The 13,164-nt window shown below is 38.3% G+C and overlaps 2 protein-coding genes across 9 annotated transcripts; one reads left to right on the top strand and one right to left on the bottom strand.

Moving 5' to 3' along the window:
- Positions 1–576: 576 nt before the first annotated feature.
- On the bottom strand, positions 577–3,909 carry spryd7b (SPRY domain containing 7b). Its single transcript, XM_079880230.1, has 5 exons — positions 3,712–3,909; positions 3,190–3,306; positions 2,559–2,725; positions 2,331–2,433; positions 577–2,009 (listed from the first exon to the last, which is right to left on the bottom strand). The coding sequence occupies exons 1-5, from the start codon at positions 3,851–3,853 to the stop codon at positions 1,912–1,914; spliced, it is 627 nt and encodes a 208-aa protein (XP_079736356.1). The 5' UTR covers positions 3,854–3,909; the 3' UTR covers positions 577–1,911.
- Positions 3,278–12,860, top strand: trim13 (tripartite motif containing 13). 8 transcript variants are annotated; one of them, XR_013822170.1, is made up of 4 exons: positions 3,278–3,357; positions 5,936–7,177; positions 11,579–11,870; positions 12,381–12,854. XR_013822170.1 is itself a non-coding variant. In XM_079880223.1 (3 exons), exons 1-2 carry the CDS (start codon positions 3,334–3,336, stop codon positions 7,154–7,156), a joined length of 1,245 nt encoding a protein of 414 aa, XP_079736349.1. In that variant the 5' UTR covers positions 3,278–3,333; the 3' UTR covers positions 7,157–7,177; positions 11,579–12,858. The 8 variants fall into 8 exon arrangements, 6 of the variants coding, with proteins under 6 accessions (XP_079736349.1, XP_079736350.1, XP_079736352.1 ...); XR_013822171.1 differs by having other exon boundaries at positions 12,358–12,854; XM_079880223.1 differs by having other exon boundaries at positions 11,579–12,858.
- Positions 12,861–13,164: the final 304 nt, after the last annotated feature.

The following is a 13,164-nucleotide window of genomic DNA, read 5'->3' as shown; positions in this document are numbered from 1 at the left end:
AACAAAAAAAAAAACAGCTCATTAATCTTTCAACAGCATTTTGCCAGTTTAATCCAAACTTTGTCTAAACGTTTTTTTAGCTAATTAACTTTAACAAATATTTTGGTCTAAAAATAACACTTGTGTAAAAAATAACACATATACTGTATGTTTATGTACATTCAAATATGAACAGTTCAATATTGAGATATTTAAAGTAGTTTCATGACTTTTATTTTAATGTTATGTATGAATGTATATATGTAGATTACATATATAATGTAATGTGTTATTTATTCATGACAGTTATTATAAAATGCTGCCTTTACCTCTAATTTTATTACATTTTTGAACCATCAAAGCAGTACCCACTTGAAAATAGTAGGATGCTTTTTTTGTATGTGTTTTTCAAAATGTTCACTGAACCCCCTCCTGTCTGTCATTACTAATGTCTAGACCAGCTGAGAAATCAAGACAATAGGAACAATAAAAAGCATCTGCTCTGTGGGGTTTACAAAGAGTTACTCACTCATCCCTGTTAGTATAATATTACCGGATGATGCTAAATGGCAGTGTGGCATATGAGTAAAACACATCAAACTTAAAGGGCTATTTTTTATTATACACACACACACACACACACATAATGTTACAACTAACCCACATTATTCCTACAGTTAATGAAAGATCTAGAGACGCATTTTCAATTTTAGCTAAATAGAACACTTTATTTTAGCAGACGTGCTTGGTATGTTGACATTTTACATGGTCATAGGTGACTGTCCTCATTTCACACTATGACACAGACACAGAATACTTAATTTTATTAAATACAGCACTTGTGGAATGTACCATAAGACACAGTGTACAGAGAGAATTCAAGCTTTGTTTGGGACCAAAAAAGATTATTACAGGACACAACGTTTTCAGAGAACCATTTTCTGAAAAGCACATTGCCTTTGGGTAACTGCATGGCCATTTTGTTCACGTTCATTTTTTGAATAACATTAATGTGTGATTAAGAGTGGTTTAGTGTTATGAGTAGATAACATTCTCTGGTAGAATAACATTTCTGCTGTAACCAGAGGCAAAAATAAATGTTTTGGTGAATCTTCAGTCTTAACACATTTGAAGGGTTTTTGGTAAGATATATGCTAATGCATCAAAACTGGCCATGTTAAACAGATTCATGCAAGTCTTAAACATTTTAGAGGTTATTTAGCACTCTGGAGCCTGTCCAGCCAAAGTCACTTATTTAATATTAAGTGCAATAGAGATCATAGAGGTAAAGTGATAAAATACACTGTGGAAAATATTGAAAATTGCTATTGTTAGCAATCTATCAATATGAAGAAAACACACACGTGCCTAGTTCAGATGAAAGGCAAATGACAGTAACAGACACTTCAAAAACCTATCAAACTGTTTCTAATCATATATTTTAACAAGAGAGGTTTGTTTTGATTTTCAACCACACATAACTAGTGCAAATACAATTGGTTCATTCAAGAAAGCTGATATGTGTAGATAGAGAAAGTCAATTTCTACATAAATCAAATTAAATAAACATACAAAATAAGAACAAAAAGCTGTTCAGCTGCTAATTAATTTGCATTGTCATTAAATAAAAGTATAAGCTCAGTTTATCAATATCGCCCACTACAGAAAGTAGATATCAGTAAGTGTCTTCAGTGCTTATGTAAAGCGTTGTCTGGGTTGTAGATTCGCTCTCATTTGTGCGTGTACACACACACACACATACATACACGCACACGCACACACACAGAAATAAAGTGGTTTGACTTCCAAATGGACAAGAGCAGCAGTAGTAACAGCAAAGGCAGAAGCAACATTGAAAGAGAACATAAGCACGTACTGCCACACACACAGTTCAACTTCACACTGTGTGTGTCTGCACACGTAGCTGACGATTCAAAAGATCTGCTGTTCAAACAGAATCTTTTCAAAGCCTTCAGGTGGAGTATGGTAGAAATCACTGAACTGGCAGTCTATGATGGCACTGTCATCCACTGAGAGAGAACAGATTACAAACAATATGATGTTAGTTCATCGTATGAATGGCAAAAACATTTCATGACAGCTCGTCTCTGCAAACAGCAGATCATAAATCATGAAAAATCTATTTTTCTCATGCCTTGAAAACATAAGCTACTATGGCAGTTTTAAAATCTGAGGGTGGTAGGTGACATCTTTCAATCCCTCTCCAAAATGGCCACCAAATAAATCAACTTGCTCCAATAATGACCATGAAATTCCTATATCTAAAAAAATCATGCAAAAATCATGATGTCCTGTATCTGTCATTGATAAAGAAACAATACACAACTCACCATAAACTATGGGGAACACGGTCCCTCGAATACCTGAGGCCGGACAGTGCATGCTCTTTCCATTTAAGTACAGGTTCAGTTCCACATGATCATAGGTCAGGCCCTAAAAACAGACACACACACTTACGACCACGAGCAATATGTCTTCTACAGTAGTAGCATTCCACAATTTAGCTATTTATCACAATCTAGAATGTAACCAACACACAAAAAGAAGTAAAAAAGTACCACTATATCCCCCTCCTGAGGCAGGCTGTTGGCAGGTAAACGGTTCTTCTCCTCGTTGTTGTGGTATATGGAGCCATCATGTCTAAGTACCAAACTGTGGCTGTCTTGACCCAGTGGCACCTGGTTCAAATTCACCTTCTGAGTGGCCACACCGATCCCCCAAACACCTGCATCGCAAACGCAAACATCAGCGAAAGTTCATAGCCCACAGATATCTTAAGCTATACATACCCATATAAAGATCAATAATACAGAGATTTTTGAGGTAAAACTGTACTAAAATTAATGTCTCAATGCAAAACAAATCTAAGGGTCCCAGACAGTAATAGGTTAGTTTTAGTTTTATTTATGCAAATGTGTTTTTCTTTTGAATTTGATGGCATTTTTTGACATGTGTGGTATTACATAAATTAACTTTTATATTAAGGTGAAATCTTGCTCACTTATAAAGGTAAACTATTTTTTTTTTTCAGAATCCACTTCATAGCTACACACTCAACAACATTCGACTTTAAAACAAATACATCTGTCTGACAGCTACAAGTTATTACCGTATTTGCACAATAATTAGCAAAATATGAAAAACCTGATTATCTGAAACATGCTTCATTCCTCACAAAAGGGCACTCACCCGTGGACTGGATCTTGAACTCAAAATAGCTCTTGTTCTGGTGTAGAGGGGCGTTGGCGAGGCAGGCTCCAGTTCCACAGATCCGCCTCCCACTTTTCACTATGACCACATCCGTCCCTGGGAAAAAAGGCCGAGCAAACTCTCATGCCCACACTGCTACAGTACAAGGTATGTATTTCAAACGTTTTCAGTGATATCGTCAAAAAACGAGTCTGAATTGAACCTCACTTCCTGGATTCACTCAATTGAAATCCAATCAAAATAGACACTGGATCTGTCAGCTGTATACTAGCAACTAACATCTGATCCAGAGTAGTTAGGACTACTTGACATAATTGATTAGATATTATTACGGACGAAAACACACTGTTTGTTTAAAAACAGTGATGGCAATAGTTATTTTGTGTTCTAACCTTTGTTTTTAAGATATAGCATTATCTGTTAGCTTGACACATCTCTTCGTGTTAAAATGAATTTGGTGACTTTTTGTGACCCCGCTGAGCATTGGAAATGACCTCTTACCCATGTGATGCGTGTCTAGTTGTACGGTGGGCATATCTTTGAGGGGAGCGTGACCCGGCCCGCCATCCCCGCAGCAGCCCAAACAACACGTAAAAACTGCAGCCATTCTAGCGCTGAGATCACCGGAAGTGCAGTTACACATGTCAAACTGAAGAGCGCACGAGCTCTCAGGATAGAATGGATCTCATGGAAAAATCATTGTCGACGGCTGGTGTTTTTCTCGTTAACTACCTCAAGGGGGCGCTTACCGACTCAGAAAGCAGAGTCCTTCAGTGGACCACATTCAAAACAGTTTTATTATTAAATCATTTTACACTAATAACAATATTTAAATATGAGTTATAGCAGATGCATGGAAATATATATATTATTTTTATTATTATCATTATCATTATTATTATTTATTTTTTTACAAATTCTTGTGCAGTAAACATTAACTACAGAAAATGCCCCATCCTGACCAGCGCAGAGAAAAGTATCAGATAGCTCGTGACGCTTTACCGTCGGTCTGGAAAATAATTTACATCCACTGAGGCAAATTGGATAATTATTATTTTGACCGCTAAACCCCACCAGATTAAATCCCACATTCTACCTAACAAAGAGTTAGATAATACTTAATTTGTTAGAATACTTAAATTATTTGTTTGATAGGTAAATATCACAATCAAGGCAATGTGCAACCAAAACAGCCAACTGACCAGAAAAGCTTTGAGAACACGTCATGTCATATTATTGAAATGGATTGGGATAAATGGTTTGCTTTTTTAAGTGTATGTGTCCCCCTTGTGGATTTTGGTTTATTTTATTACCGAATTAATATACAATAAATGAAAACCATTTTAAAAGCCTTTCTAGCGTTATCCTATTTCTTTGACAAATCTGCGGTTCTCTGAGACTCTCGCCCTCTCGTGGCCAATTACGTCACTGCACTGCACGCGCTTTCATCCCTGATTCGACCAATGAGCGCTGCGCCTCGGACGCCGTTCTCTTCCTGATGGCATGGAAACAGGGGAAGAAAAATCGAGGTCAAAATATTTTGACACGTGACTCGGTAGCGATTGGTTATCGATGCGTCAAGACCCTGACACATGGCACGGGCACATGCGACCGAAGTGGCGTGAAGAATCATCCTTGTGGCAGGAAATACGGACGTGCTTTTTGGTTGTCTGTGTCTGTATCTTTGTCTAACCATGACTAGTTGTAAATGAAAACCACGTAGTTATTGTAGTTCACTGAATAGATGAATTATGCGTCTATGCGGGTAGATGATGGGGAACGCAAGTATTGACGTAATCTGTATAAAAACGCTGATCTAGGAGAGAGAGTGAGCGCTCCCCCGCAACAACACCATCCAAGAATGAAGGGATCCTCTGCATTTATTTCTCACCGCACGAAACGTGTGTTCAACTACCTGAGTCTGCAAATACACTGCTACGCGGATATTATGCTGAATGTGGCATTGGAATGTTTAGCTTTAGATTCACTGTTCAATAACTGTCTGTGCGCATTAGTTTTAATTGCCTGGCCATACTGACTTGACCTGAACTAGTTAAAATTTCCCAATTGGAAAGGGCGAAGTCTGCACAGCAACAAGAGCCCTGATTGCGTTACACTGCCTATGCAGCTAGTGCACTTCTGGTCCAATTGCTGGTGCTTTCTGCCTGCAAAATCTGCCTCAACAACAGCAATACCTTGACAACCGGACCCGGGCATACCGAGAAACATTTTGACAACTCGACGGCGGGAATATTTTGTTTTCCAAATCAATTCCTTGAAGTTTGTTGGACAGGTCCTCGGATATTCCTGCACGAAAGTTCTCACGCGGGCAATTAAAATGAAGTACTGGTGCACTCAGGAGTCTTCATCATCAGGCAATCTGAACTACTATATTTGGTTAACCTGCTGTGCCTCTTCACAGAATCGCACTGTAAAATATTGACTTAAGCTAGTTCTGTTCCATTGTTTATTCACTGTAGACTCATAACGCATTCTCGCAATATAAAAACATTTTTCGATGCAAAAAAAAAAAAAAAAGCCTACTCGTGTGTGTGTGTAAGCTATATCTTTGCTTATTGCGCATAATGTAGATGGTGTCAAAAATGACACTGGACAGCACTAAGTGCTCTAGAGATGCACGAGAGAGCAGCTTGCTATGATGAGAGTTGTATTGATGTGTCATGCCCCCGACAAGCTTTCATATTGATGTCTCTTTCCTCTTTAGGATACGATGGAGCTCTTAGAGGAGGACCTCACATGCCCAATATGCTGCTGTCTTTTCGAGGACCCGCGTGTTCTACCGTGCTCTCACAGCTTCTGCAAGAAGTGTCTCGAGGGCATCCTGGACGGTAACCGGAGCCCTGCTTGGAGACCCCCGTTCAAATGTCCGACCTGTCGAAAGGAAACAGTGCACAACGGCATCGCGAGCTTGCAAGTCAATTACTCATTGCGTGGCATCGTGGAGAAGTACAACAGGATTCGAGTGATGCCAAGGATGTCTCTCTGCCGAGCTCACAGCGGACAGCCGCTCAATATCTTCTGCGCCACGGATCTGAAGCTCATCTGTGGGTTTTGCGCCACGACAGGTGATCATAAAGGACACAAGTTTTGCGCGCTGGAGGAGGCGTACGAACGCGAGAAGCTCGCGTTTGAGGACTTGTTTCGCGTCGTGGAGGGCTGGAGGGGCGCGGAGGTGCATTCGTGCCTGGAATCGTTAGAGGGAGCTAAGAAGAAAGCGCTGGAGAGGGTCTCGCGGGACGCGGATCGAGTCTCAGAGTACTTTGACAAACTTCTGCGCACGCTGGACCACAAACGGAGCGAGATTCTCTCGGACTTGGAGACTCTGAAGCTCGCGGTCATGCAGACCTTTGACCCCGAGATCAACCAGCTGCGGTCGGCGCTCGAGGAGCAGCGGCGCGCGCTCAACATCGCCGAATCCTTCCGTTCGCTCTCCGACCCGCTCACTTTCCTCCAGCAGATGCAGGACTTCAGAGAAAAGCTGCGCGTCATTCGGGGAACGCCACTGCCATCGCGGACTGACGTGGACGTGGGTTTGCTTGGCCTGCAGAGCTTCGATTTGAAAGAATGGGACCGGGTGCGTCTTGGGGAAGTGGACAAGCTGTGCGCCCCCTACGAGAGCAGCGCGTACCTATCTTCGCTGCCCCCTGCTGCCGCTCCGCGCTTCTCCCGTGTGATGTGGAGAGTTGTTCTGGTTGTATGTGCGTGTCTCCCCGCGCTGAACTTTCTCCCATCGGACTGTCTCGCTTTGAGCTTCCAGGATAAGGTGGTCGCACTCAGTGGCTTTTCTCTGCCCGGTCCTGGAGAGATCGTGCGCTGGCTCGGGTTCTGCTGGACAGAAGCGGCTGAGATCTGCACACTAATAACTGAGATGTGTCGGAACTGTATCTTGGACCTGATAAACACGACATCTGATTTCATCAGCTGATTTTATAACTCCATTCCTTAGGTACTTTTTTTTATGTACTACATTGTGCCAACCTAGAGTAGGCCTATATCCCGTAGATTTGAAGCATTGGAAAAATTTAGTTCGTGTCTGTTTTTGAATTTGTAAAAAAACATAATAGCATTTGTGTGCTATAAAATTGCACTTATTTTGTCTGTTGGTTTTAAATGGAAAAACAAGTGTGGATGGATCGTGGTATAGGGTACTAACAATATTCCCAAATCTTACATTTAAAAAAAAATCCCTATTCACTTCATTTATATAGAGCTGAATAGTTAATCTCCACAAGTTCACCTCGAATACAAGCAGACAGATTGATTGCATAAATTATACCGTTTTGGAAGTAAACTAAAGAAGAGGAACACTTATTCCGAAAGTGCATTGAAATCATTTATCTTCTCTGTGCGAGTTATTTGGATACTCAAGGTTAAACGTTACGTAACAATGTCAGACTCACACCAGGACAGGATTTCAGTTCTTCAGCGATTCATTTACAATGTTTACTTAGAATGAACTTGTATCCTGCTATATGTTTGTTTAACTCATTATTGCAATAGCATTTGGCATCAAGAGAACAATTTGAAATTACTATAGTGTTGAAACAAAAGTCTACTTGAACATATAGCTAATGGAATGTACACGTTTTTTGGTTGCTTTTGGTTTTCTTTTTCCTTTTATATACTATTTTATATTTTTATTCAAAGACCAGAGCTCATCAATGTCTTTAATGTTTACAATTTCACCCAAGAGAGGCATGAGATGTGCAAAATTTAACACAAAGTCAGGACTGTTTAGGGGAAAAAATTTGAAGGCATCCCCTTTTCCCCACTGTTTAAGGAGGAATCCTGAGAGATTCTCGGACGACTGTTCTGATATGACGTCACCGCTGGAGCCCTTCGCACGTCACCGAACATATATTTAGCCGACTGTTGCCAGGCGAATTGGGGATGAAAAGTGAAATTACCTACTTTAACCTACTTTACCAAATACAACCTTACATAACTAAGAGCAAATTAAATAACAACGAATTTATGAATAAATATAATCTACATTTTCTGAAGCCATGCAGAATGCATTGCCGACAAATAGGAAGCTCATTCTGAAATGGCGCCATGTGTTATATAATTTCAATTCTTATTTTCTTTCTCTTTTTTAGCGAATGAACCATTGTGTCTTAATAATAATGACACCATCCTCACTCTATCGCATAGCCTACCCTATCTTGCACCAGTAACTTCAATATTAGCCTACAATACAAGTGCCATTTCTTTTTGCTTTAAACGTTTTGTCTTCCTGTGTTTAATGTTTCTAATGATTCAATTGTTAAATTCGATCAATACTCGTCTCTTTAAGGAACTGACTCTGCACTGAAAAATACTTTGTATGTTGCTGTTTTTCTTTGTAAAGTTGAAAATTGTTATAGGGATATATCCAAATAAATTTCCCGTCATATGTATATACACTATTTAGTTCTAGCATTATGCTTATTTCTCTATAAATTTTGTCAAATGAAATGAATGGCAAAGCCTACGTCGGCAATGACTAGGCTATTTGAAGCATAACTGTGTCCTTAGCCTATAGCAAAATGCGAACTATATCAGTTTTGTAACTTTCTTTGCAGCAAGTAACAACTTTCTTTCTACGCACATACGTCTCCGTTTACAAAAAGACCTGAAATACACCAGATACACGAATTCATATATTCACCGATTAAATGACATTATGAAATAAAGCAACCTTGTATGATGAAAAAATGATATAGCAACAGGGAACATCACCAATTAGATTACAGTTTGTTAGGCTATGTTATGTCTCAAAACTCCAGAGAAGTGGCATGGTTGTCGGGAAAGCAACATAAAGAAATTTAATACATGCTGTATTTTTATTAAAATTCCTTATTTTAATCCCCCCAAAAAATAAAAAAATTACTGCATCTAACATTTAAGGCACTCGAAAGGACCGTAATAGGATTTGAGACTTCAGTCTCATTCATTTGTCTATAGAATTAAAGCGTGACGATCTGCATTGTATGCACAGAACATTTTGAGCTATAAATTATTTATCTGAAGTCGCTCCGACATAAACACACTCACATAGCCTACTTGAAAAATAGACGGACTTTTTTTTCCTTGGTCCTTCTAAACACACGTTGACCAGTAACTGTAATCTATTCAGGTCATGTAAAACCAGTCTAATCACAATTAAAATTAAGCAAAAAAAAACAAAAAAAAAAAACATATGTAGCCTATTCTTTGGCGGAGAAATTAAATAAAAGATCCAAATTAAATATAATTTCTAACGGCCATGCTATATGAGAACATCTTATAAGAGGACTTCTCCGTGCATAAAACATAGGCCTAAATAATAAGTAAAAAATAAATAGGTATAGGCTACACGCGGGAAACCGCAAATAGGAAATTTGGATCTGATTCAAAAACGTAGAAAATTTCATAAAATCCGTCGCTTACAAATCAAATCGTGAGTGTTTTAACAAAAAAACAAAAACAAAAACAACAACAACAAAAAATCAAGACAATTCTAGGCTACGTCCAGACTGTAAAAAAAAAGCTGCAAAAGATGCATTTTTTTTTACTTTTCCATTAAATTGTTAAAATGTGTGTTTTGCCATAGATTAAAATCAGCTCTATGAAACTGTGCACTGTTCCTATTATCACATCACAGCTGTGCTGACCATCTTTAGTTAAGATCTAAAAGCATCATATGACTAAAACGAAGCGTCAGAAGATTAAATCGACATGTGTCAGAAGTGGTCGTGTTACTAGTTAAAGGCAACAACGGTTTAAGTGCTGGTCAATTGAACAAACCCCCCCCCCCCCCTCCACGTCAGGAAAAACCACGTCATTTCTTTATTGCCAAGGATACAAGATGTGATAAAATCAGAGGAAAAAGCAGCATTCAGACATCAAAAAAGACGAATCTCTGCGTATAAAGGGGTTCCTTATAAAACTCCCCAAAGTTATCCTATAGGCTACTTTCACCCCGGCAAAATAATTAATAAATATAAATAGATGATCATTAACCAAAATTCAAGGATATGGTAAGGATACGATCAAACCGTGGTTAGGGCCTACATAATTTATCCTGCTCATAGTTTGTTTTTTGATTTTTTTTTTTTCATAAAATGGCGGAAATTATTTCAGTGACATATTGAGAGCTGCGTTGCGAGATATTACCTTTTACATTCTTATTTGTTTCAGGGTGACATGCCTTTCTACAATATTTTACAAAAGTCATAAACATTTTGTATTGTTTTATAGCCTATAGGCACAGTCACGTGAGGTTACATAATCAACGACCTGTACTGTTAACATCACGAAATAAAACATGTCATTTTCAGATGTCGGGAATACTGAAAAATGACTTGCCCACAACAAAATTTCGTTGGGCGTTAAGCTTTTTAATATTAATGTTATATAAGAATGATGCGCACGCGTAAACTCTCCAGCACGAAACTGTAGACATTTGCCTCCATGTTAATATCTCGTACATTGCAACTTCCGGAATAATCCACATAAATGAGTAAAACTGGCTTATTGGTTATTATCGGGGGGAAAAGGCTATTGGAGTCAGTTTTGTTAGCTCAATGTAGTCGCCGGAAATGAAGAATAGGCTACTTTAAAAGAAACATGAATACACGTCACGCCTAGGGTTCATCCACCAGAAACATAAAACACATTTCTACACAGTATTGAAACACATCAGAGCAGAAAAGCGACCACAAAAAAAAAAGTTGCGTTCCCTGTGAAAAAGTTAAAAACAAAAGCTAAACAGATATATCGACAAACGGTGCCCTATCTACGTCAAAATGAGTATTCACAGGTCAGTTTTTTCCTTTTTTTAATTTTAATATTTGTTTGCATTAATACAAAAAAAAATGCAACCACGTTTAATAAAATTGGAATATTTAATGAAGAAAAAACAGACGATTGAAACAAAACAAAAAGTATACATATTTTACATAAAGGAAAACAAACAATGTAAACATTAAAACACGTTTTTGCATGAACATTATAAAGGGGAAAAAAGCAACATTGATTAAAAAAAGCTACTTAACTCGCTTTCCAAAGAAAACTAAACTCTGCATCTATCTTTACCTTTGACCATTCGGCCGAGTGTCCTCCTCACTTCTCTATGTTGGATTGATGATTCAGTCCATGATGGTATTTCTGTACCTGTGAGTCAGCCATACCTGCACCGGCTAGGCCCTGGTAGCTGTGATAAAAAGATGACGTGCATATGCTGCTTGGTGACTTCTTGCTTCAGCAGCACGAGCAATATTGGAGGCATTGGCCAAAGAGTAACTCCAATATTTACATGCTGCTAAAGCAAGACAACACACGCACACGCATTCACACACATGTAATCTCTCCTTCTGCTGCGTAGGTCCCAGGAATTGATGCTGCAGCACATCACGGCCTGCATCTCTGTATCACCACAAACCATTCTGTGCTGCTACACCATCACCTAGAGAGGGTTCCTCTCTCAATCACGCACTCACACCCTCACACCCTCGGCAACATGACCAAGCACTGCCAGAATCAGAGCGAGTGACTCCTCTCCTCCCTCTCTCTCTTTCTCTCAGCAGGGCTTGAGGTATTCCAGGACTCCATCTGAAACACAGAAGAGAGGAGGACGCTTGAGTGAGAACATACACACAGCAGCTGGACGTGATGCTGTCAGTTTGCAGTAAAATATTTCAGTGTCTCCTTACTGTGTTTGACTGCAATCCATTTGCATACAATAAAAAAAGTGGCATTGCTACATCTGTGTGCAGGACTTGGTAATGAAATACATACTTGAGACTTTTTTTTATTTTATTTTATTTAATATGCCTGTTATGTACATTTCTATTTTTATTTATACAAAAAAAAAAAACTTAACACAATAGCAGACAAAGTTTAATGTATACTTTTCATAGATGGATGCACACTGAATCTGAATTGTTGCACTTCAGTAAAATAGCACCTATAAACGTATACTAATGTCATGGGACAATTATGGGTATTTTAAAATCATCATCATTCCCAGTGGATTGTCGTCGTGTATTGTTGTTTTAGCATATTTACATTTTATTATATTTTTGGGACAAGGCACAAGAGATGACTGAAAATAAAGCATTACAAGAGTTTTAAATGATAATCAAAATTTTATATATTTTGCAGCACTTCATTCTGATTTTCTACAGGCTGGACTCTATGGAGATCATTGCGGACACACCTCTCAGCAACTTTCCTGCATTATACTAAAACCTGTCCTCTGGCAACTCCGTCAAAAAATAATTATATCAAAAGAAACAAGCAACTAGTAATATTGTCTTCTAGACCAGACTGGATTTAACCTTCAAGATAGCGATTCAGCACTGCCAACATCCTGCCTCGTAGTCATCTTCAACAGTGGGAGCTGACCTGCCACCAGCTTCCCAAAGTGCTGTCCCACAACAGAAAACATCTCTTATGCCTCCACTATGCTAAATAAGATATCTCTACTTTATGAATCAATCACTGTGGTCTGTATACAGTTGTGTTAAAAAAAAAAAAAAATGTAATGCTCACCAAGTCAGAGTTAACGTGAGACATCATTAACCTCTGAATTTTAAATTTTAGTACTGATAGTATTATTAGATTTATTCAACCAGAAACACAATGGCGAACACAGAATCTTAATAACCAAGTATTTTCTTTAACACACAAGCTTTCTAAAGACTTAGAATTTATTAAAAGTTAAATATAATTGTTTTGAATGAAATTCTACTTTAATTAGAAATTGGAGAATTGTAGCATAACACTATAAATAACACACCATTTTAGAGCAAACAACTTGTAATGTAATTGTAATGAACCGATCACATATATATATATAAAAAAAAAAAACGAACAGTTTGTTATTATATTAAAATATATTAATTATAACAAATATCAACTGAAGCATCTGTTCATTATGAGCATTGACTTGTAACACTGACACCAAGG

The sequence above is a fragment of the Squalius cephalus genome (genome assembly GCF_949319135.1).
Source record: "Squalius cephalus genome assembly, chromosome: 9".
Classification (NCBI taxonomy): Eukaryota; Metazoa; Chordata; class Actinopteri; order Cypriniformes; family Leuciscidae; genus Squalius; species Squalius cephalus.
Note: the sequence above shows the minus strand (reverse complement) of the source record. Positions and strands in the feature narration are given on the sequence as shown.